The 26,232-nt window shown below is 46.9% G+C and overlaps 1 protein-coding gene across 3 annotated transcripts in view; it reads left to right on the top strand.

The window, feature by feature from the left end:
• Positions 1-26,232, top strand: part of LOC148038097 (NAD-dependent protein deacylase SRT2-like) — a 339,478-nt gene that overhangs the window by 184,013 nt on the left and 129,233 nt on the right. For all 3 annotated transcript variants that reach the window (XR_015689032.1, XM_087668893.1, XM_087668901.1), the window contains exon 4: positions 13,873-13,938. Coding sequence is in view for 2 of the 3 variants with exons in the window: in XM_087668893.1 (XP_087525019.1) it covers positions 13,873-13,938 (66 nt within the window). In the remaining variant the exon portion in view is untranslated. The remainder of the gene's footprint in view (positions 1-13,872; positions 13,939-26,232) is intronic.

Genomic DNA, 26,232 nt, shown 5'->3' with positions numbered 1-26,232 from the left:
GAAAATGGATTAAGAAAGCTGCTACTTGGCAAAACTTTCCCATGCAAGTGGGGGAAAGGCTAAATAGGGCTGAAGGGAGAGGGAAATCTCGTTTTTTCATTTTGGAGCTGTTGGAAAGAGGTGTTGGACTGTTACTGCCAGCTTCTAGGGCCAATTCCCAGCCATTGGAGATCATTTTGGTGATAGAGATTGCATATTCTTGACCTTGGGAAGCTGGCAATTGTTACTGATGCACTTTCTCCTAAAGATCACAGTCTCTGATGCTCTTGTTGTTGGTGCATCCGTTTGGGGTTGGTACTGCAGGGCAGCAACTGATTTTGATCAGTTCTTAGCAATAAATCTCAAAATTTCCTCTCTCTACAGTATTCTCTCATCTCCTTCAGCCTATGCTCAGCCATTCTCAGCAATTCTCAGCCATTTGAAGGAGATTTCAGCCATTTTTGGTGGACTGATCTGTAATTTCTGCAGTAAACCCTAATTTACAGCAGAAATTAGGGTCTAGCAGCCACCTTGGGATCCGTGCCAGAGATTGAAGGCTCAAGGGACTGAAATCAGCAGCTGATAATTGAAGATTATCAAGGGACTTCAGGAGCCAGCCCATCCCGAATTGATTTGGGGCAGCATTTGACCAGACAAGGGTCAAATTGGAGAAGAAGTCTTGGGTGAATCAAGGGGCAAATGACCCAAAAGACTTGCTGGTCATTTATGACAGCAAGAGTAATTGGTTAGCAGGAGGAGATTGAAGAATCTGGAGTTGTACTCTTTCCAATTGAATGAAAGCTAAAGAAATACCGCAAGGGGCGCCAATTTTGGGGCCAAAAGGGTGTCTACTATCCAAGAATGTTATGGTAAAGTGTGTATTTCATTTTATGTGCATTTATTTATTGATGTAATTAACTCTTAAATCAGGTTATCACCACCCATTCCAAGAAGGAAGGCTGGTTTCAGGTGGTCATGCTTCTGCTTGATATTGAAAAGGCATTTGATCATGTAAGCTGGTCTTTTTTGAGGCAGCTAATGTTCACCATGGGTTTTGGGCCACGTATGGTTTCTCTTTGGAATACTATTGGTTAGGGGGCAGTGGCTTGTATTGCACTTAATGGAGGGATCACTGATGACATTGCCTTATCTCAGTCTCTTCGGCAAGGTTGCCCTCTTATAGCCCTTTGTTGTTTGCATTAGTCACACACCCGATGCTTTCTTTGTTGGATAAGTTGGCCAATCAAGGTGAGATCGTTGGTTTGTCTCTTCCCAGTGGGGCCTAACTTGTGGGCCAATCTTTGGTAGATGATTCCTTTATGTTTCTTAAGGCTGATCGCTCAAATGTTAATCAGGCAATGGTCGCATGGAAAATTTTTGCTGTGGCATCATGACTTCATATTAATACTCAGAAATCCACACTACTCTCTTGTACGAAAAATGATTTACAGGCTTTGGGCTAGAGTGGTATTGTGATTCCTAAGGGAAATATAACGAGACACTTGGGTTATTCTATCGATGTGGATGTAGCTCCTCGTGCCTTGTTGGATTGGATGGCATCCTGTATTCATGATCGGTGTATGTACTGGAAGTCTCAAGATTGGTCTCTCCATGTGAGACTTAAAGTTGCTCAATGCATTATGATCAACATGATTTCGTTTTTTTTGCCATTGCTTCCTTGGACCAAGAAGTCTCTATTGGAATTGGTTCAGCCTATCCGATTCATGAAAGGAAATCACTTGGCCAGGTATGGATTTCATGGCAGCATGTGACTACTCCTAAAAGCATGGGGGGAGCAGCTCTTTTGGATGTTAATATTCATATGGCTGCTTTGAGGTTAGCTCTTCTGTAGGCACTTTGTGTAGAGAGTCATCCCTGGACAGATATAGCAAAATTTTTATAGAAAGGATTGGCATTTCTGATGGTAGTACAGATATTCATGCTTCTTGGTGGCATGTGCTTAACTCCACAAGAACTATTAAGGTCTCCTAGTCTTTTTTCCTTTCCCATATGATCACATCTTGGCAAGCGATGTTACGTTTTGCAGTTTGGCGCCCCTCAGATTTTCGCAAGGAGAAGAATTCCCTGCTAGGTGAAGTACTGGCTTCTTCAAGGTTGTTGGATTGGCTTGATAAAGATTTGTAGCATGACAAGTTTAATTGGATGGCTCCTTTGGGGTTATAGACAGTCTTGGATGGTGTCATTCCTGGGCAGGCCCATCTTTATTCCTTTTGGCGTACTCGTCAGCACTTTCGGGTGCCTAGAGGATGTCATAATATTTGGACGACGATATAGGGTAGACTTGTGAGCTTCTATCTTTTACTTGCATTATAGCTTTTGTCTCCCTGGTGTGATTGGATGTTTGTGATTCTTGATGATTTCGAGAAAAGGTCAACTAACTAGATATATCATTTAGATGGTGGAGGCCAAGGGATGGGCCACGGGTAAGGCTAATAAAGTATGGTATATTCGAGATAGCAAAAAGAAGTGGAAGGATAGATTTATCCAACTCTGGAAATCTAAGGTTCCGTATCAGGGAAAAGTGTTTATGTGGAGGCTACTTATTGGGGCTCTTCCTATTGGGAATGTGTTGTGTACCTGTGAGATCTTTGCTAGGCGATGTATATTCTGTACCACATGTGATGAGACAATGCTTCATCTTTTTGTCTCCTTCCCTATTGCAAGACAAGTTTTGAGTTTTGTTTCCTGTGTGTGGTTCTTCTTGACTCAGCACCAGATATCAGCTTGCTCATGGATTATGGGGAAGATGACCTCCATGACCTCTTTGAGTTTAGATTATTCGAGCCTTTTCCATTTTCTTAGATGGATAGCCTTGTGGCATATTTGGTGTACTCGGAATGCCTTCATTTTTGATTTAGTATCTGGCATTCATGGTCATGTGGTCCGAATTCGGGTTTTAGTGTTGTGGTAAATCTCCTCTATGGTGTTTGCTGATCTGGTTCTTCCTGACATTGCTGCTCCCTGGCTGGATATTGTTTGCTCCACACTAGTTGTTCTTTCAATGTGACATTTCTGTGTTAGAGTCTCTGTAGACTTTCCTTCATGTCTGTTATTTTCAATGCTGACCTGATGGTTTGATGTAAAAATTTACTACTTAATTCAATTATCTTCACGAAAAAAAAAGCATATATTAACGTTTGCAAAAGGCCAATGTGGCCTATGAGACACAAACCAATACATCTATATCCAATGTCATGTCATCACAGTAAAGTTGAAGTGAAGTAACATGAAATAAATATATCCCAATATGAGGCTTAGATCTACTAAGATCAAAATGAATCCAAAAATTGAAGACTATATATATATATATATGTGTGTGTGTGTGTGTGTGTGTGTGAATGATATCTAGCTAGAGTAGTCCATCTTTTAGAATCTCCATCCTCAAATAGTCCAGGGTCACTCTACTAATGTGTCGAGGGAGAAGTCTCCTGTGTCTCGCAATAATGGCTCTGATCTGATTATTAAATGGGCCTCTTAGACGTTGGCCAGGTGGTTGGGGTCGTTGTGCTTTGCAATGTGCAATGGCTTGGTCTAATGTGACTCTGTGGCGTGATGTAGATACGGTTTGAATAGATGGGGTTGGATTTGCTAAGCTAGTTGTACCTGTGGAATCTGATCTTTGAAAGAAGTCAGCCATTGGCCTCTGCCTAGGCTGTTCTGGGTGGGGTGGTCTCGTATCTCGTCACAATGCTGTGCGGCGCCTCTCCAGCTTCAGGATGAAAAGCCCTAAGCATCTCTAGTCCTCATACCCCATGACACGCCGAAGAGGACAGAATCCATTATGGAAGAGACAGTGTTATCTCCCTTGTATATCATAGTAGATTGTGCATCTACATATGTAGTGTTTCTCCATCTATGGCTCTCGACTGCAGAGCTGACATATCCTCTCCTTTGCTATAATATCGTGTGTGTCCATGTACTGTGGTTGAACAATGAATCCATCCTCCGAGAGCTGTAGAAATTGATCCTAGTTTCTAGAGGGAGAGGTGACTGGATCCAAGTTCTCATTTTTTCCACTCGCAAAATGTGAGCGCTAATGTCTGAATTCAGCGGCGGGTAAGGGAGAGTTTAGGGCAATCCAAACTATAGTCAAATGGGGGGAACCAATTGATGTCTAGCCCGTGTAGGCTTATCCATGTTGTCATTTGTGAGTACCAACAATCTCTCTCCCCTTCATGTGCTAACTTTTTGGAGGAGGCCAAATGAATCATTAGTCCAGGTTCTATTGGTGTATAGACCTCTCAAGGAGTTTATCAATGTATCCTGTAAGCCAAACCTCTCAAGGAGTTTACCAATGTATCTTGACTATGATAAACCAATATCTCTAGCATCATGTATGAACTGAATGCCCAAGTAATATTGCAAAGATCCGAAGTTTGACATCTCAAAAGTTTGCTGCAAATTTTGTTTAAATGCTGAAATCTGATCAGCATGTGTCCCTCTAAGCAAAAGGTCATCAACATATAGACAAATGATCAGCATGGATCCCCCCTCTTTACATACCTAAAGGGTAGACTCAGATGAGCTGTTAATAAACCCTTGGCTGAGTAAAAGGGCAAGCTCTAGGAGCTTGTTTCAAGCCATAGAAAACCTTTTTTTAGCTTTCAAACCAAGTGTTCGGATCCCTTAACTGCAAAACCAATGGTTTGCTGTATATATACTTCTTCATGAAGTTCCCCATGTAAAAATGCAGTTTTAATATCTAACAGATGCACAGTCCATCCATAATGGGCAGCCAAAGCAGCCATAGACCTGATGGTAGTCATGTAGGAGGTAGGAGCAAATGTCTCCTCATAGTCAATGCCTTTCTTCTGTGCATAGCCCTTAGCTACAAGCCTTGCCTTATATTTGTCAATGGATCCATTTGGATTCCTTTTCAGCTTGTAGACCCATTTTGTTCCAATGGCTTTCTTCCCAATTGGCAAAGACACTAAATCCCATGTTTGATTCTTAATGATAGAATCAAATTCAGCTTGCATTGTTTCCATCCAGTGCACACTATGTTGTGCATCCTCAAAACATTCAGGCTCCTCATCATCATCTGTACTTGCTGCCATAACAAAATCCATGGTATGTGTAGTATCATGCATACGAGCTTGCCTTCTAGTATGACCAGCCATGGGAGCATCCAAATAACTATCTTTCATAGTGTGTAAATACCATCCAAATGACTGTCTTTCACTACGAGGTCTTTATCCCTGCAAAAAGTGTGCAATGCATCCAAGTGTTATTGCAAGCCGTCTGGTGAATCAGAGATAAATATAAACATATTTGCATAAAGTAGTATCGGTATCAATACTCCACCTAAGTTAGCTCCAATCCCTCCTCCCCTATCAATATATTCAAACACCTCATCTATATATAATCTAAATCGTCATCCCCCCCCCCCCCCTCCCCCGCCTTGTGTGCCGCCTGTCCCCCCCCAGCGTGACTCCTCCCCCCCAACGCAACCCCCCCATCAGTCCCCGCTCGACACCACGCCTTCCGCCGACTTTTCCTGTACTCTGGCCTGCGGCATTGCCTGATAGGCCCAACACAATCTTTTCCCTTGCTGCGAGCTGGACTATAGCAGTGTCCAACACCTCTCCCACCGTGTAAACAAGCATCCCCCCCCCCCCCCCCCCCCCCCCCTCCGACAGTGTAACAGCATGAGTGGTAGGTCCTCAATTGGGACATGCAATGGAAACCTTTGGTCAGACGCGCCGATGCATTCTACGATTGCCCCCCAGACAAACACCTTGCACATCATCCTCTTTGAGGAATAGCTCTTGGCCGTCCGGGCAACAGAGTTGGAGCTAAAAGAAACAACGATCTTTGGTCAGGTTGTTGGACATTCCCCATCGAGGGCCTAGCTGCGGGATTGGCTCCACTCCATGCTGCGCATTGGCACATCGCAGATCTTGGAGGTAGTGCTCATGGGCCGAGGGATCTTCATGGTTCGACTCACCTTTGCGGACGCAGCCCGTGAGTTGGTGGAGAGCTCGCCCTATGCCTCCACGAAGGGGGTTATCTATATGGTTCCCTGGTATAGCGGCTTCACAATGGAGTCATTTGCGCTCCACAACAGTTTTCTCATACACCCAGTTACCTATTCACCCTACTTTTTCCCGGATTGGCGGTAGAATACCACTTGTCCATTAGTGGAGGACTTTGGACAGTTTTTTGGCACAATTCTCCCTACTTTCTTCGCGGATGCAGTGACAGCTATAGGAGTGCCAAAGGTACGAGTGGCCGTGAAAGATACAAAAAGCATACCAAAGTTCTTGGAGATTGAGTTTGGAGGTTACTTCTTTAGGCAGCAGGTCATTGTGACTGGGTAATCAAGGCAATGCTTGTGCTGCCATGACTTTGGACATCATGCAATAGATTGTACGCGTTTCGAGGCCAATGCGGCTCCGACGACGGGCCCACAAGTGGACGTTGATGGCTTCACACGGGCCTAGAGACGACACAAAGGGAGATTGCAGGGGGGTCGCCGCCAACGCCTCAGTCGCAGCCAACGCCTCAGTTGCAGCCTCGACAGCAGGGCGCAAGAGGGCGAGTGACGCCTCCTTAGCAGAGCTTTCCGCAGGCCCTCCCTACCCATCCCACCTAGGACCGCAGTCCCCCACAACTACCACTCACGCCACAAACTACCCCATCTAAGATCTCAGAGCCTCCACACCCACCCTCCCCCACCTCCCAGGCTCCCCCCACTGACCTTGGCCCACAGCTCCCCCCTTCCAGGGCCACTAGCCCCCCCTCCCCCCCCCCCCCCCACCCTCCACATACTTCCGACCATCCCTCCACCCTCTTCCCCTCCACCATCTCCCTTGCCGAGCCCCCTGATCTGTATCCGTTTCAGGTGATCCCCCCCAGACCCACTCCTGCTCCTCCCACAGGAGGTGATGAGCCACATACACCTACATCCTCCTCGCACCAGTAGTCTTTCCCCTCCCACACAGCCACCAGCTCATTTTCCCTTGCCGCCCGTCACACCTTTCCAAGACAGGCACAGCTGTTGCCACAAGAGTTTTTCCATAGTGGCCCATGGTCCTACCTGAGACTTGCGGAGCGCGGAGAGTTCCCACTACCTCTAGAGTTGGGGATCTTTGTGGTTTGCAAGTCAAGGAGGGGCAAGGTCCATCTACTAGCACCACCAGATGGACCAAACTACTCTTTCTTCTTTCAATCCTCTCACTCAGGGGATTGGACGAAGACGCAGATAGAGGAGGAGTTAAAGAGTCAGGTGGTGGACCACATCTCCCAGCGGATGGGAGAAGGACTAGCATTGTTTGCACAGCAGTGGCCTGGTTGCATGATGGACATTAACTGGTGGGTTGGTGCCGAGGTCCCACACACTTGAGCATTATCTTTCGAGCTTCTCCACAATGGAGGGCTCCGAGGAATGTGATCGAGTGGCCCCTGTACGGAGTCACGACTCTCAATATGATTGATAGATGCATCGATAGTACCACCTAGAGCATCTATCACCCCTATGGTCCGGCCGAGGGCCACCATGGGGGACTGGAGTTCGCCATCCAGACCTGCGGCAAAGCGCACCTGCATGCCCCATAGTTTCTCATCCTCATTAGCAGCCTCCACACCGAACAGATGTCTGTTTGGTCAGTCGCAAGTTTCCCCATGAGCTTACACCTTTCATCCTGGAATGTGAATAGTCTCCACTACAGTGGGGCATGTAGTTCCAGGAAGTTGATTGTTCGACAGGAGCTACAGCCTGCCCTTGCCAGATGGATCGACATTTTACTTCTACAGGAGTACAAGCTCACACCCTCCCAGGCCCAGCAGGCAGCAAGTAGAGAAGGTACTCCCGGGTAGCTCGCATACTTACTGGGAGCACACCATAGGTGCCCACGGCACGAGTGGAGGCGTATGCACCTCTATTGACCCGAGTCTCACCGCTTGTGTACGAGACCACGGGATGGTAGTGGTAGGGAGGGTTCTATGGATTAGAGTGATGCCTGGAGAGACCTTGCCTTCCACAAGAGGGAGAGGTTGTTGGACTTCTCTTGGGGATACAGACGGCTAGGTGGAGTCCTGTTGGAGCGGTTGGACAGGTTTTATGTGGGAGAGTGGGGAGGCTCTCGTGGAGGCCAGATTGGGTAGTTGGCAAGCACCACGTTGTTTGATCATTGCCCGGTTCTCTTGACACTAGATCCCCCAACATTTGCCCTAGACACTCGATCCTGTGGGATCCCTGACTTGATCTATAGGAGGGAGGAGGTGACGAGGTAGATAGAGCAGCTTTCGACTAGGGAGTGGGGCAGGAGGGACCAGATCGCAGAGGAGGTTGCAGAGGTCCTAGCCGAGTCGAGAAGAATATTCCAAGAGGTAGCCATATAGGCCTGGCAACAGAGTTGGGAGGAGGAGAGAGTGATCCGTGGGACCTTGTAGCCATGCAAAGATCACTACAGGAGGCACCAGGGGATTCCACCCTCCATGCACAGGAGGTGCAAGCACGAGAAGCCATTGCTGGCATAGAGAACATGTGCTCTGAGTTCTCTTTCCGCACCTCAGTAGCTTTTTGGGCACAGAAGGGGGAGACGATGTACAGGGAGTTTTTCCGGGTGCACTAGCCTCGCACTTCAAGAGAGCAAACAGGCAGCCTTCGAGATTAGTATGCGAGGACTCCTTCTAGCCCAGACAAGGTAATGGAGATTGACATTGATTAGTACAGACGCCTTTTCCAGCAGGAGACAACCTTAGCTAGAGGACAATGATGTAGGTAGCTGGTTTGGGTTTACATACCGTCCCTTGTCACAGAGATGGGACGCTCCATTCTAGCCCTCTTCATAGAGAAGGAACTAGAGGAGGCTTTCCATACAAAGGACGAGCAGAAATGCCCAAGAGAGGATGGCCTCTCTAAGGCCTTCTTTACTACCTACTGGGAAGTGGTGAAGGACCCCCTACTGATGGTGTTCTAGGAGATTTTCACTTCAGGAGAGATGCCAGGGAGCCTTTCGGCAGGCCTTATCAGTCTTCTCCCCAAAGAGGGAGACCGATTGGAGCTTTCCCAGTGGAGACATCATCCATGACACACAGATAGGCTTTGTCTAGGATAGGAGTATCCTAGACAATGTATTCACCTTCTTTGAGGCAACAAAGTGGGCTTGGCACAGTGGGCAGAGACTAGCTGTACTATTCTTGGATTTCGAGAAGACTTATGACAAGGTGGATTGGGAATTCCTAGAGGGCAGCATGGTGAGGTTGGGTTTTCCCTAGGCTTGGATTCGCGGGGTCACCGCACTTTATAGATCGGCCAACAGCAGGGTTCTCATAGGTGGTAGGCGAGGGGAGGAGTTTCGACTGGAGAGATCGGTCCGGCAGGGCTGCCCCCTGGCCCCATACCTGTTCCTACTCTTTGCAGAGGTGATGTTTCACTTCCTTAGGTCTCATGTGAGCGGATTATGTGGCCTCGGACTTTCCGTGAGAGACGAGACTGAGTTGCTAGACTTAGAGTATGTAGATGATACAACACTTTACATAGACGATGATGAGTTGATGTTGGAGAGAGTGAGGCTGGCTCTTAAGGTGTTCTGTTCCGCAGCGGGAGCGAAAATCAAGTAGCGAAAGTCGGTTGGTTTCCTCACAGATTTGGACTCTAGCACAGAGTGGAGCGTCCACCTAGGATTTAGATGGGTGAGCAGAGGGCAGACCGTCTGGCACCTAGGGTTCTAGGTGGGACTCGACACCACTCCCGCCCAGGGGTTTCTTCCAGTCCTCAATTCTATTCGGAGGAAGTTCACCTACTGGAGCACGGCTCACCTCTCACTAGCCGGTCGAGCCTTGGTGGTTAACCAGGTCCTCCTAGGGACGGCTTGGTACATGACCTCGTGTTGGTGCTTCTCCTCATCCTGCGTAGTGCAGCTTCGCTGCCTAGTACAGAACTTCCTTTGGTCCGGGTCAAAGGGCTCCAAGGATTTCCAGGCCAAGGTGGCGTTGGCGACCATCATACGGCATCGGTCAGAGGGAGGGCTTGGGATCATAGACCCAGAGTATTAGAGTATGGCCCTCTTGGGCAAGCTAGTTGTCTACGGCCTTACACCAGGAGGGCAGGCCTGGAAGGTTCTATTCCAAGAGGGTCTTCAGGATTGTAGACCGAGGCTTGGCGGTGAGTGGAGGCCGTCCCTGAGATGGATATTCATGTCAGCCCAGATCACCCCCCCAGATCACCTTTCCTACGAAGCTTATTCGGCGTGTGCAGGGCCTCCGTAAGGCCCTAATCCAAAGCCCCCTAGGCTGCGAGGAGGAGATAGACCGTCAGCCGGTGATCTGGAACCCCGAGGTCAAAGATTGGGAAGGGGCACAGATTGGCGAGTGCCCCCACATTCACTAGGTTGGTTGGGAGGCCGGCCCGGCTCGTACCATCAGGACATGGTGGGAGGTGTACAGGATGGCGGACGAGGAGGTGCTGCAGCGAGTATCAGGCTGCCAGAGAGGAGTGGAGTTGGGGCAAAGGGAGATAGACGTAGCAATACCTCCGGATTGGCTTGCTCCCTCGATACGAGTGCTGATAGAGCCCGGGGAGGTATGGGCTGCCAGGTCTTCACCAGCAGCAAGCATCCCCCTACAGGTAGCAGGTAGAGTGGACATGGCCCCGCAAAGGACTTTCTTCACCTTTCAGGAGGGGGGGTGTCTGGCTCTTGACAAAGAGCAGCAAGATGAGGGGATGGCTTCCCTTTCGTGGAGGAGGATTCGGGTGGTGGGCCTTCAGGGGAAGACATAGTGATTGGATCCCTATGTTTTTTGGAAGGAGCTTAGGGAGTGGCGCCTTTGGATCTGAGAGGGTAGACCACTTGATGAGCTGGAGTGGGATCTAGGAGAGTGGCTATGGCCAATCACTTTAGTCGCCAAGATGCCAGCGAGGTTTTTGGAGTACACTGCCAGGATTGGCAGACACATATTGATGCAGGAGGATATCGATTGGGCACCATCAGGTAGTAGGCATTGGGCAGAGGACAGCATGACGGAGCCGTTCCGACGGACCTTCTGGCGCCGCCTATGGGATAGTTGGAGGCCAAGGAGGGTATCATATTTCTTATGGCTAGTGGCACATGGAGGCTTGGCGGTGGGAAGTTAGCTTGCCCAGATGCAGGAGGGAGGTTGTAAGCGTTGCACACAACAGCCTCTGGAAACCTCAAAGCACTACCTTTGGTCATGTGAGGAGACGGAGCTTGTGTGGAGGGGAGCATGCTGCATCCTTCACCGTACAACACCCAGCCTTGGATGTATCTCATGGAGAGCTTTTTGCTGGCAAGCAGTCAGCCAAGGCCGTCACCTTCTGTATGAGGCTGGGACGCAAGACACAATATTCATTATTGAGGGAGGGTCGTGTGCAGTGGTCGGTTTGGAGGGTCTACCCATCCACTAGGTATTGGAGCCGACAAGAAACCGCTTTGAGGTATGGGAGATCATAGGGAGTCTTACTCGATGGCATATCTAGAAGGTGCGGTGTTAGGAGACTTTCGGCGGAGAGAGACTTTCAGAACATGTGACCTTAGCAGAGCTCTGGACGTCCATCATCCACTCCCTCCGCAGCCATGGGATCAGGTGCAAGGCGAGTCCAAGGCTCGTCTGGAGCTCTGTGGTCATTTCATGCATACATAGGGCGGCCAGGACCTGTTTTTCGTGATGCAGGCAGGCAGCCCCAGATGGGAATATACCCACCCTCCATGGCTTCTTGCCTCCATCCCTCCCAGACCGCCCTGAGAGGCTTGTATACATGATGTATTTGTGTTTCTGCATCAGCTCCAGCTAGTCTATTGAGCATGAGCACTCCGTTGTAATCAGTTTCTTTGAGTAATATAATCAGCCACATTTTATTTGCAAAAAAAAGAAAAAGAAAAAGAAAAAATCTAAACAATGTGGGTGAGAGTGGACATCCTTGTTTTACTCCTATGGTGCTGTCAATTCTTTCAGACGTCCCCTCTAGATGTGCATATATGGCCTGCAACTTCTCATATAGTGCATAGATGCTCCACTGCATACCTTCTGGCACACCAATTTCGTGTAGTGTCTGCATGAAATGTTCTCGAGGTATTGTGTCAAATGCCTTATGAAAGTCTACAAAGAAACAATAGATCTTCTTGCCTCGAACCCATCCTTCCTCAATGATTGCTCTGAGTGTGAGGATGTGATCCAAAGTGGTATATCCATGTCTGAAACCAGCCTGTCCTTGTACTCTTCTGTCCTCCCTCTCTGCCCATGCACTAAGCTCATGTTCTAATATGGAGCCATATATCTTGGCCAGTGTGTGGCCAACCATGATGGCCCTAGAGTTATTAGGGATGAAAGGATCACCGCTTTTACATAATGGAACTGTAGTATGGTCTGACCAACTCTGAGGGAACTCCTCACAAACAGCACTATTGAACTTTTTAGCTAGTATGGGTGCTAGTATGTCACATGCATGTGAGAAGTGCTCTGCTACTAAACCATCCTCATCCTGTGCCTTTCCATTCTCCAGTCTATAAATTGCATCTCTGACCATCTTACTGGAGAAAAATGCCCATTTTTTTGGCCTGAAGGCGAGAGAGAGAGAGGTCTTCTCCACTGGCAGCTAGATATTGTTCAGCACTCATGCCTTCTCCCTTGGGGGGATTTAGTCTCCTGGCAGCAATTTCCTGAGGTGTTTTGTCTCTTTAGGCCAGAGGATCAAATAGGAGTTCATGAGGAATTTTGCAAGACATTCAAAGCAAAGATGGTGCGCTCGCTTGTTTGATTCGTGATTCCTTCAATTCCCAAAGCAATTAGAGAAAGTGCCAACAAACACCCTTGCATTTGACTCACTTTGAAGAGATTGATGAGGAGGTAGAGCCCACAGATTTTGATGAGGTCAACCATGTTGATGACATTGTGATTGAGACTGCATCTTTACTATTGGACCCAGTGTTCAGGGCAAAGAATAGGGCATCTCACTTATATAGAATGACAAGGATTGATTAGGGACCTGGGTAATAAAACTAGCATGAGACCAAGAGACTGAAGACCTGTACAACAGTGTTCAACTTCTGCATGGGACAGCGGACATAGGAATTCTTATCAGTTTGCCACATGTGAGTATATTGTGCTTGATCTCACGGGTAGGGCCCAACACATGTAGGGTCATTGATGGTTCACTTGGGACCAAGAAGATCATGGACTATCACCACTGTGTACACAGATGGTCCAATCACTTTTTGAAGCCATGATCTCTGGTTCAATATTATCCTTTGTATCTTCCCCTAATCATTACTATGTATTTGGCAAATTTCAAGGATCTTTAAGATAGGGATGGTGTTTGTAGTGAACTGGTTTTTGGGTTTGGGGTTTTCTTAAGGGACAATGATACGGGCTAGGCCCACCATAGGGTTTTCTGGCTATTTAAGGGGATCCTTATCCTTGCTCATAAGCTTGGATTATTAAGGGGGTTTGTATCTTGGTTTGCTCCTGAGAGCTTGGTGGCTAGCTCTAGCTAGATGTAACCTTAGGCCTTTGGGCTTATATGGGAGCCGGTTGGGGGGTTAAATGTGTGTTTTAGTTAGAGTGTAGGCAGTTAGAATTTATTTCATCATGGGAAGTGGGGTTGGAAAAATGAAAGTGAGGTTATTTGTAAATTGATGAAGTTTTTGAGACCAGGAGGTGTAACTTTCATGTGTTTCTAGTATCATGTTTGTGTGATGCAATATGAAAAGCCAGTAGTGTATATATTTGTAAAATGAGATGGACTTTGTATGTTGTGTACCTTTGTGATAATTATTGCTGAAAGATTTGTAGATAGATTTTTCTTGTGTTGAAAAAATGGAGGCAGAGAGAATTTGGTTTTGATGTTCGACAATTGTGTGTAGTATATTGTATATTATCCAAACTGTTTTGTGGGTTTTGGAAGGGTAGCCGGAAGCTAGTGGTTTTAACGGGAGCAGGAATAAGCACCGAATCTGGAATACCTGACTATAGAAGGTTGGTTTCTACTGTTCTGCTAGTGCATGTTTAATCAGCTAGAAGTCTTAACATGCTTTGGTCATTAATAGCATTATTAGAAAATTTGTGGCTTATTCTCTATGTCCAGTTTTCTCAACTAGCGAGCACAATCATTTGAAAATATACATTCATGTCATCATTTCTATAAAAGGATGTGACTAGGTAATCTTATAGGGAAACATTAAACTGATGATCAGAATTGGGCTGGGGTGGTGTGTACGTCAAATAAACACTTGGTGACATTGACAGTGTGATTAATTTGAAGCCCTGATTTAACCTCATTACATTTCAGGTCTGTGCCTTGCCCTCTGTTTTTATCGTTCTGATATTTTGGTTTCTGAAATTCCTGCCTCCTCTTGTTTAGCATTATCAATTTCAGCTATTTTTGCCTTGACAGGCAAAGGAAACCCCTCTCTCAAGCAAAGAGAAGAAAATTGTGGTGGTCCAAGTCGAACCTTGTACATGAGATCTTCAAGGCTGCTAAGAGGTAATGCCTCAATGAAGATGTCTGGTATATTGTCTCCTGTACAGACCTACTCCTATCCAAGGGTTTCCGTGCTCATGAATGAGATGATCATGAAACCGAATATGCTTGGTCATCAAATGGAAGTCCACGTTCCAAGTTAGTGCAATGGAACTTCGATTGTCAGAGTAGATGATAACGGGATGCTCCTATGCATGCCCTTACTCGTGATGAAGAAGTTGGCACAAATACAGTAGCTCTAAGGTTGCATATTGTAACAACAAGCAGGATACTCTGTCCTTGTTGAAGATCATTTGCCTGTAAGCTGTTTTCGGCTTGACCAACAAAGTCTTCCCGCGTCTGCCACGTATCGGAAGTATCCTGGCCGTTCCCACTTAGGAGACCGGAATTAGGGTTTTCCTGATTGGTCATTAGCTAACAGCAACTAGCGCTAGACCCGAGCGAACTACTTTACGCAGAAACGCCAGGTCTGAAGCGGATTCACGCTGCACTTGGTTCAAGGAGAATGGGAAACGAGAGGGATGCGAGGCTCAACCTCTCTGCCATAAGGCTCCCATTCCGTTCCCCTAAAACAGCGTAAATCAGTTAAGACATAACTCTAGGTCATTACTCTCGTTATTCATTTTGATTATCATCCCGCTGTTCTTTGGGATTTTTGAGAAAAGTTCCCGGCCAACCGGGACCACCCAACCGTAGGACGGACCCATGGTCCATCCTCCGCACTTTCCTCGGTTTGTTTTAGTTATGTAATTATCTAGCACATTAATTTGACATATAACAATCAACTTCTTTAATTAATCATGTTAACCACTGGTTCCTTCACGTAATCTTATCATGTGACATAGAAAAACAATATCAAGCAAGTTCTTTTTTAACATTTCATCATTTTAACTCTGAAATACAAGGAGTTCTGCTCGTAGGCTTGTCCATAATCCGCCCGAAGGCTATCCAGTAATCCCCAGGGATCACTATTCCAAGCTTCTGCCCGTAAACTAGTATGCGGGCCTCGAGATCCAATCCCGAGTCACGTTAGCCTCTTGTGCAGGACCCGAAAGGCGAGGGATTTATGGCCAGAGCCCCCCCTAGCACCCAAGCGTCCTCTTACTCCAAGTAGAGCTCAACAGAGAGACCTCTCGCAGCGGGTTCGGTCCACGTTCCCGACGCGGTGATTAACCCCCTTGGTTAGGATTAGACAGGTAGTCGGGGGTAACTGAAACTGCCTCTTCCTTCAGCCTTTAACCTGAAGCATGGGTACTCATTTAATTTGTAATTCATAATTCAAACAGAGCCCTAAAATCTCTAGCAAGCACAAACATTTCCATTAATCAACCGTGTTGTTTGGCAAACTGCTAAGGAAGTGTTCTTTCCTTTTGAGTGTATCAACACTCGTTCCCAAGGTATCTTGTAAATTGGCAAGATCCTTTACATTCTGGTGTAGGGCATACCTTATTATCCCAACTTGGTCAACCCTAAAGTTCCTTAGATATGCTAGTTTCCGGTTTACAACTTTCCTTATTTAGAAGGATATCCAAAAATACGTCCTTTTTGCAAGACAACTTGCGTAGGGATCTACCATCCTTGTTGAGGTTTTTTTTACCCTTTCTCCTTGTGAATCAATCACAAGACTAAATGATTTCGTACTTGCTGCGCAAGTCCTGCGATGGAATAATCCGTTTTAGATCCTTTAAGTTGACGTATGTCGGGCCTAGGGTTTCTTTTTAAGGATCTCGTGGACAGCCCTAGTTCTTTATCTTTACGAATTTTTTTGACCCTACAATAAGGAAAGTAGTCAAGTGCTTAGGATATGAATATTTCTATGTTTAGATTGGTTTGGATATCTTTTGGAAGGTAACATTAATCGTCTTGTTACGGTTTTTCTATCCTTGTGACAATTTACTTTTCAGTCAATATAGTTCAATTTAAACTTCCTTTTTTCTTGTAGATGAACTCATGCCAAATAACAAACATTTCCCTTGCTAAGATGTGCAATAAGCAATGATAACTTCCTACTAATTTGAGCAACGAAAAAAACCTTTCATGAATTTAATCATTTACAATGATTCGTTGCGAAGGAATAAGACTAATGGTGCAAGATATAATTTCTATACCTGTAGGATTTAACTAAAATATACTACTATAGTAAATGGATAATCTTGCTCATAATTTATAATGCTTGATGCAATTCGAAGGAAACTAAGTTCTATACATTATCATTCATTCAAATAAGCTAAACTCCTTCATTACAAATAACTCGGACAAATATATCCTATTCCTAACAATTTCTCTTTGCATGATCGACTTAAAACCGAATAAAAGACAAGAAGAAAAACCTGGTTTTGGGGTGAGATATCCACATGGATACCGGGAGATGATCCTCCCGCGACTACGCCTTGGACTTTCTTAGGACGCATCACAATTGTAGTCCGTCAAACGTGGAAGCAGCTTTACACTTCTTTCGGAATTCCACCGTCGCTCCCTTGCACCGTTTCCGTCGAAAGTAGTTTTAGAAGGCTCCCTCGAGGCTTTAGAGTGGGAAAGGAAGGTGTTAAAAAAAAAAACACTCAGCACTCTCTTCCCTTTTACAAGTGGTGGAAGAAGAACAAAACTCCAAGGCATTTTGTGAGTTTGAAGGAAAGGCTAAGGACAAAATCTCTAGGGGGGAAAAGGGCCTTATAGAATTCTAAGGGAGGAACTCCAAGGGGGGGGGGAAGTAGCCTTAAAGGTTATTGGAAAAGGGGGCCTAAGGAGGCCTTAGGAGAAGATATAAGGGGGTAGTTTGAGGGTTATAATGAGCAAGGGCCCTAAGGGGGAAATAAAAACTGGGAAGATAAGGCCTTTAAGGTCAAAAACCCTTTTATGGGGGAAAATCTCCAATCCCATAGGAAGGGGCCCTAGGGGGTTTTTTGTTTAAGACATGCGGGAGGGGGGGGTGGTTCCAAGGGAAAAGGGCTTAAGGGAATTTATAAAAGGGGGGGTTTCCAAAATGGCACAAGGGAAGGGGGCCAAGGGTTTAAACTCAAAGGGGAACCCAAGGGAAAGGGGGCTTAAGGATTACACACGGGGGGTTGAGGGTGGTTTTTTTTTAAAACGCAAGGAAAAGGGGCTTATAGGTTAAACACGGGGGGGGAGGGGGGTAAGGTGGGTTTGAACTAGGGGAAAGGGGGCTAAGAAGTCCCCCCCACCTTTTGGAAGCTTCTTTGCTTCCAGATGGTTACATGGGGGTGGGGGGGGGGGGGGTATTTAACCCTCCGATGGCGACGATGGCGTGATGGTCAGGCGGCGAGGCCTGTGGCTCGGCAGCTCCACATCTCGAAAGCAGCAGCGACAGCCTCTCTTCATGATCTCTCCCTGCCCTCCTAACCGGTTTAGGGTTTACTGAAGTGGGCAGAACCGATCATAGCCAAGCTCTCCAAAACCCACAATGTCGAAGAGAAAATGCCTAGCTTGTAGCCCCATCCCCTCTAACTGGTAGCAGTAGGCCGTCCCTTTTTCTCCCCCCCCCCACTGGCGGCAGTGTATCCTATTTAAATAGGGGAGGGGAGGGGGGATCCTCCCCCTCCTATGTGTCGACTTGCATGGCCTTCAAATGTGAGCAAGCTCCAGCAAGGAGCTTGCTGGACCTACTATTCCCCTCTCCCCCTCCAGCATGACCGTCGGCTGGGGGGGATAAGGAAGAAAAAAATTTCCCATTATAGTCAAGGGTGATGCAGTATGCTCCATGTGAGTACCTAGTGATAATGTCCCCAGCCCGATTTGAATCTTAGTAGCCACGTAGGGTAACGTTTTTGGGGTAAAGCCAAGAGATGTCATACATTTGAGACAGCGAAGCACTCACATGCCAGCCTCCCAGTGCGAGAAATGAGGGGAGGTGACAAATGACTCAAACATTCTGACTGAATGCATGTAGTGTAGTCCTTGTGCCAAGGAAAAGTGTAAGTGGGCCTAAGTCGGGGTCATCTGAAAGGCAGTATGAAGCTGTGCATCATATTAGCCACCTTGATGGCATGTGTAAGAGAGTCAAAGTATTCTCATAAAGAAGAATGAAATGAAAAAGAGAGTTACAGGTTTGCGCCTAACTATCTTGGCAGCATGTGAACATGTCAGATATCAATCATCCACATAAAGGATAATGCCATCTCAGCTTCCCAAAACTATCTGCTATAGGTAGGGTTTCAGGTCTATATACAGAGAGAAAATTACATGCTCCCCTGCCCTAGCAGCACGGTTCCAAGCAATGGCTGCCCTTTTCTCATTGCTCATTCCCTCCTCACAAGAGTTACCATAGGATCTGTCACGAGGACGTGAAATTTTGAGATGCTTTAATCTTGCTAGTAACATTTGATTAAGTTATTAATCAAATGTGCAAGGTTGTTTAGCATATGGCAGTTATTTCATGGGAACGGGCCAAGGAACCGAAGGATGCAGTGGTGGGTGTTAAATGCAAAAGTTGTGTTTAGTTATGCCAATTGGGTTTTGGTGGTCAATTGGTGCTAGGTTGGACCCTAGGACAATTGTTTGGCCATTAAGTGTCAGTTGTGACACTAGGGACTAGCATTAATTAATTAATTAATGCTAGTCTAAGGGTCAACAGAGGTTGGAAACCACTCCAAGTTGCAAATGGCCTAGCCAATTTCATTACAGATGGGCATGTTTAATTTTCGACAGGGTCAAAAGGACTGAAATTAATTTTCAGAATTAATTAATTCTGAAAAATAAATTTAATGGCTGAAAATGCATTATGAAGGCTGCCACTTGGCAAAACTTTCCCATGCAACTAGGGAGAAGGCTGTTGGAGGATAGTGGAAGCTGAATGGCAGCCATTTTGAGCTTGGTGAAGGGAGAGGAGGTGATCAGATTTGGCTCTAAGAGGTGACGACGACAGATCGCGTGCCACGATAGGACAAGGGGCAGCAAGTTTTCTCTTCCGCCTCAAGAGAGGCCGCGGTAGAAGAGGAGGGCTCGCCAGGTAAACTAGTGTTTTACTCCCCTTTTGAAGTTGTTGGTGCCATCAAATTTGTCATCAGAGCTACGAATCAAAAGATACATTTGAGATGATTTTCTCTCTCTCTACAGCAGGTGACCATGCGACTTCCAAATCCTGGAGTCTAGTCATATTTTTGCAAGCTGGAGAAGCATGCAAGGCGCGAAAGAACTTATGAGACTGGCAGGCACTGTCTTGCAATGTGTCAGTCAAGTTATGCAGCTTGGCCTGCTGATAAGATTTCAACTGAAATACTTGAATAAGATGGGCCAAATGCCTCTCGAGTGACAGCAGAAAATCATCATCTGGGGAATCCACGAGCAAGGAACAGACCAAAGCCAGTAAGTCCTCTACTGCATGTTGACGTCGCCGACAAAGAGAGGCATGATGAATCCCATACTGCCGAGCAACCCGCTGCACATTAGAGAGCAGCCGTGCAAATACAGCCAAGCCGTCAGAGGCAAAGTCCAATAAGAACCTCTCAATCAATTGCTGCATGTAGCCCTGAAAAATTGGATGCTTCAAATAAGAGGAGTTGAAACGTAAAGGGAGCCTATTCAGCAACTGCATAAAAGGTGCAATAGATTGTGCCCGCATCTCAAGCTGGAGGGGGAAATGGTCCGACAACGCATATTGCTGCAAGACCTTCATTTCCAGCACCTCAGAAAGAAAATCATCCCCGTGCATGATATACATTCGGTCCAACCGCGACCAAGTAGTTGCATATTGTGCGGAATGAAAAGTAAACCCTGAAAAAGAAGGGTGAAGCCACGACCAAAGATCTTGCTTAAGTACGTGCAAAGCAAAGGAATTCCACACCCGGCTTTCCGGCGTATCCATTACCGAATGCCCTGAAGTGGACTGAGAAGAGTCAACACACATATTGAAATCTCCCATCAAAAACCCCCTTCGGCCAAGTGACATGGAGCCTTGCAAAGTCGACCAAAGATCCCGTCGGGATGCGGGATCATTTGGAGCATAGAGGCCCAGCAACCATAAAATCTCTTCTTCAAATAAGACTTCGATTACTAGAAAGCAGCCCTGCACATCATTTTTAACAAGAACAGACTGGTATTTCTCATGGACAATCATCAGCACGCCCGAATAGTGCGTAGCATGTGTCCCTGCATAAAACAGACGGAATCCATGACAATCCACAAATTTCCCTGCTTCACCGTGACTTTTGTGCTCAACTGCATACAATACATCCCACTGGTTCTCATGCAAGACAGTCCACATAGGATGTTGCTTATGGCGAGAGCAAATGCCTCGCACATTCCACGTGGCTATCTTCATATATCTTCAAAAAAAGGAAGTCAGGAACGAGGCGCCTGTTACCTCGATTTTACCTTTTCCGCGAGAGCATCTAGGACACCCTCATCCAGAAAATCAGCCAATACTGCAAACGAATTCTGGCGACCTGCTTTAGAGGTAGAAGGAAAATCCACTGCCTTGGGAGTGGGACGGGGATAACGCCGATCCCAGGGTGTAATCACATTACCTTTTGTATCAAACGCCAGCTTAGCAGGTGGGCCCTTGGGGCCGTCTGTATAGACTTTCCTTGTAGACTGATTACGGGGGGCAGACGGGGCCATAGTATGCGCAGCGGGCTGTGAAGTGAACATTTATTTCCTGCGCATATACGTGCGCACGGAATCCTGTGAAGCATTAGGCCCAGGATCCGCCAGGCCTGCATCCAACTTTTTACCTTTTTTTGACGTGCCTCAATCCAATCAGTACTACGAGAATCCAAACCCAGGACCTGTTGTTTGCCTTTATCCACGACATTAGGTGGCTGAAGGACCTCCTGTGTCGGGGCATCAAGCACCATGTCATCCTTAGGTAGCACAACCTGCGCATCCTCGGAAGACGGTTGCCTTTCAGGGCATTCGGCCATAAAATGCCCCAATTTACCACATGAAAAGCAGTGGCCTGCAAAGTTGCCCCATTTCAAGCGAAAATGCAAAGGATGCATGCCAAAACAATTGAGGCAAAGCCACGCAGGCCTTTTCCTGGCCGTGTCCCATAACATGCATAAACGGTTTCGATTCATAGTCCTGAGGCTTGGGGGAACCAGCACTGTTCCCACAACTGCCATCGCATCCTTCAACAATGGCCAATAGACCGCTGGACAATTTTCCACTTCCACCCAGACCGGGCATTCTCGTTGAAGCAGACGCTGGAAATCGCCCATAGGGCGCCATGGTACAACATGGACCAAGCGGCGATCAAAGAATAATGGCAACTTGGACAGGAGCTCAGCTCGATGTGTTTCCGATTTCAACAGCACCTCATAAAAGCCGCGAGGTCCAAGGAAGATCTCCTCAACACACTCCCCTTGCAATAAATGGTGCATCCACTGGCGAATATGTGAAAGCACTGGGATGCTGCCAGTGAAGAAAAGTATAACTGCACGGTCATAAAACACCGAGAAGGACCGCAAGACTGATTTCGGGTCCACCGTGGCTTCCAGCACATCATCAGTTCCCGCGTCAGAGAAAGTTTCATTATTGTCCTGGACATAATCCCCAAGCAGAGTATTGGCAAAGTCTAGCAAATGCTCCCAATCAATCTCCTGCGAATCCACAGGATCAGAGGCAACCTGCACATAGGAACGTTCCTGAGGACCCATTGGCTCGTCAGAAGTATGCTTGGAGCGTTTGCCCGCAGGCGGCAATTCAGAACCCGGAGGCATCTCCTCCGTGCAGGGCACCATATCCTCCGGCTCCTCTGTATCGGAATCAGGGCCAAGGGCTGCCACCGTCCGGTCTAGAAAATCCATATCCAGGCCAGCCATACTGCAGTCTTCTCTCACGAAAAAAAAGTACAGGATGACTTGATTACAAGATACATGACGAACAATCTAAGCCATCATGTGAAGAGGTTCTAAGTACTACAAGTTATAATGTTATGGCAAAGATGGAGATGAAATTGCCATATGCCAGGGACATAAGTCCTCCCTAGAGAGCAAATTAGAATGCTGGAGAAGATCCAACTGCCAATACAAGAGGCCCTCTCTCTTTTTTCTTTTTTTTTCGTAAAAGGTAATTGTATTAATTACGAAAAAAATACAAGATTACTTGATTACAAGATACATGACGACAATCCAAGCCATCATGTGAGGAGGTGCTAAGTACTACAAGTTACAATTTCATGGCAAGGATGCGGAGGAAATTGCCATATGCCAAGGACGGAAGTCCTCCGTAGAGAGCAAATTAGAACGATGGAGAAGAGCTAACTGCCAATACAAGAGGCCCTTAAGCCTCACAATATGCCGGTGAACATTATGGGCGGAGTCAAACAGAAAAGCATTCCGAATGGTCCAGTTATGCCAACAGCCCCAGTATCGAAGAAAGTGATACATGAGCTTCATATGTGGCTGTGCGGGAGTAGGGTATTTGGGCTGGGCCAAAACCCAATCAAAGAGGCGCAGTGTGATACCAACCACCCCTCGCCAAACGGCCGACAAAAATAACCAGACTTTCTTAGCGACGGGGCAAGAAATAAATCGGTGGCGGGCGGATTCCATAGTAGTGGTGCAAAAGAAACAGGTGCCATTGGAGATTCGTCACTTGGAAAGAGCTGAAGCAAGCGGAAGACCCCTAATCATCACTCTCCAAAGAAAGACTTGGTATTTAAAGGGTGTCTTATTGACCCAGCCCTCCATCACAGTTGCCCTCCACCATGACCGGGATTTACGCAATCCCCATAAAGCATTCGCTTTAGTAACTAGCCATTGATTATCTTTAATCAGAAGATGATACACTTGGTTAGCAGAAGCTTTGCTCAAATGCAGCCGGCCTTGTAGGTCCCAATCCTGCCAGGGATGATCCGAAGCAAGAGCAGGGAAGGGTTGTCTACTCTGGAGCACCATCAAAAGTTGTTTCCATAAAGGCCTATATCCACGAGGGATCCTGAAAAGCCTCCGAGCAATACAAAACGATATAAGCACATTGCGACTGGCAAGGGTGGCATCCGCAACTGAAGACAAGCCCAAACGTGCCATCCGGTTGAATTGTGGTCTAAGCTCATGTTTACCTTCCCACGAAAGTAAACGCAAGACTGCCAGTAATTCCAATTGAAAAGAGTTAGTAGCCAAGCGATCCTCCGTTGGGTGCCACTGAGCCTTTTGAAGGACGTGTTTCCAGGAACACACCAAATGAGTAAGCAGCGATGAAGAAGAATTGGAAAACGGCGAATCAGCATTAAGAACGTGCCAGCAAGAACTCCGGAGTTGGGTATTGCCATGCCGAAGCCGGTGGCCCTCGAGGAAATAACGGGTGATAGCAACCCACGGATGATGATCATCCGAGCACATGGCGCGGAAAAGGGACCAACGAAGCGCCTGCATGTCAGTTTGGGCATCTAAAATAGCTCCGCCACCCATGCGTTTGGGGGTGCACGCATGCGACCACGAGATCCAGGAAATACCTACATGCAATGAGTCCTTTTTCCATAGCATGAAGCGAATAGACTGAGTGAGAGCATTCAGAGTCGTAGGAGTCCAAGGCAACAATGGCAAGAAATATGTGAGCATTGGCAACATAATTATCTGGGCTACTTTGAGGCGAACATGAAAAGGCCAGGCCTGAGACTTCCAATACACAAACTTGGCCACCATTTTCTGAGAAATCCACTGCAGAAGCTGCTTTGGGGGAACATCAACACCCAAGGGGTATCCAAGATGCCTGACAATGGAACCTCGAGGAACAACCAGACCCTGCCAGTCCAAGGACTGCAAATCCGACTCCGTGCAGCTTAGAATGGCTGATTTGAGCGCATTGATACGAAGGCCTGACGCCTGATCAAAGAGGCCCCAAACATCCAATGCTTTTCGAAGGTTATCCTTGTCCGCACGCAAAATCATAAAAGTATCATCCGCCAGGGATTGGCTAATGAAGTGTTGTCCTGTAGAAAGCGACAGTCCAGCCAACTGGGAGGAGGCGGCCATATGTGATAACATGGAAAGAACTGGATGTGTCGCAAGGGCAAAGAATAAAGGGCTCAAAGGGCACCCCTGTCGGACAGAACGGGCAATGACAAATGGCTCAGTAACACCTCCGTTCAGCATGACTCGCGAAGACGCCGCAACGCTAATGGTGTAGATCAGACGAGACATCCGAGCACCAAAGCCCATAGCAGACATAAGGTCAGCAACGAAAGACCAGTCCAGATAGTCAAAAGCCTTTTCCAGGTCCAGTTGAATCAGTACCACCTCCTAAGTAGAATACCGGGCATAATCAATGGCCAATTGGGCATTCAAAACATTGTGTAGAATATTTCGGCCCTTAATGAAACCATACTGGAGAGGGTGCACAAGGGCAGGGAGATGCTTATGGAGCCGATTCGCCATTACTTTGGAAAAGATTTTGTACATTGAATCCATCAAAGAAATGGGGCGCCACTATGTCAACTTAGATGGCGAAGGGACTTTTGGAAGCAGTTTAATAAGTCCTTGTTTCCATGAGGGAGGCATGATCCCCGTTTCCCACACCTGCTGAAACAAAGCCTGCAATGGTTTCGCCAGTTGGGTAGCAAAGGCTTCAAAGAACTCATTGGTGAATCCATCCCAACCCCGACTTTTATCTTTGGGCAAGTGTAACAAGACATCCATAACCTCTGCTTCACCAATATCTGACTCCAGAGTAGCTTGCATGTCCTGCGGGAGCTGATTGCGGACCAGGTCATAAAAAACCGAACGGGCCTGAGTAATTTGGGCTGAAGGTGGAGAAGCGGAACCGAGAAGGTCACGGAAATAATTCCTGCACATATGCACAATAGTCTGTGGATCCAGGATAAGGTGGCCTTGTGCATCCTCGAGTCTGGTCATATTCTCTCGAGCAGGAGAGGCATGGAGAGCTCGAAAGAACTTATGGGTCTGACATGCACTATCTTGCAAAGTCTCTGTCAGATGTTGCAATTTGGCTTGCTGATACAATTTTAACTGGAATTCTTTAATAAGATCGGCCACCCGCATGGCCTGTGCAAGCAGAAATGCATCATCCGGAGTGTCCACCAGCAGGGAGCGAACCAAAACCAGCAGGTCCTCCACTGCCTGTCGACGGCGCCGACAAAGAGAGGCATGATAGATCCCATATTGCCGAGCAACCCGCTGCACATTAGAGAGCAATCTTTCAGATGAGACAGTGCCCTGAGAGGAAAAGTCCAAGAAGAATCTATCAAGCAATTGCTGCATATAGCCCTAAAAAATTGTATGCTTTAAGTAGGACGAGTTGAAACGCAAAGGGAGTCTCTCCAGAAATTGCTTGAAAGGGGCAATGGGTTGTGCAAGCAACTCGAACTGCAGAGGGAAATGGTCCGACAAGACATATTGCTGTAACACTTTTATTTCGAGCATCTCAGGCAGAAAATCATCATTCTGCATGATATATATACGGTCCAACCGCGACCATGTTGTGGCATACTGGGCCGAATGGAAAGTAAAGCCTGGAGAAGACGGGTGTAGCCAGGACCAAAGATCTTGCTTAAGAACAGCAAGAGACAACTCTTGCCACATACGACTTTCCGGCGTATCCATGATCGAGTGCTCCGATATAGACTGGGAAGAATCAACACACATATTGAAATCCCCCATGAAGAAGCCCCGTCTGCCAAGTGACAAGGAAGTCTGCAAAGTCTGCGAAAGCTCCCGGCGAGATAACGAATCATTCGGAGCATAGAGGCCAAGTAACCATAGGATTTCCCCTTCGAATAAGATTTCAACCACCAAAAAGCGGCCATGAACATCATTTTTAATAAGAACAGGCTGGTATTGGGCATGTACAATCATGAGCACACCCGAATAATG

This window comes from Lygodium microphyllum, chromosome 3 (assembly GCF_053477565.2).
Source record: "Lygodium microphyllum isolate KBCC chromosome 3, Lygodium_microphyllum_v1.1.10, whole genome shotgun sequence".
Taxonomy (NCBI): domain Eukaryota; kingdom Viridiplantae; phylum Streptophyta; class Polypodiopsida; order Schizaeales; family Lygodiaceae; genus Lygodium; species Lygodium microphyllum.
This window is presented reverse-complemented; position numbering and strand designations above follow the sequence as displayed.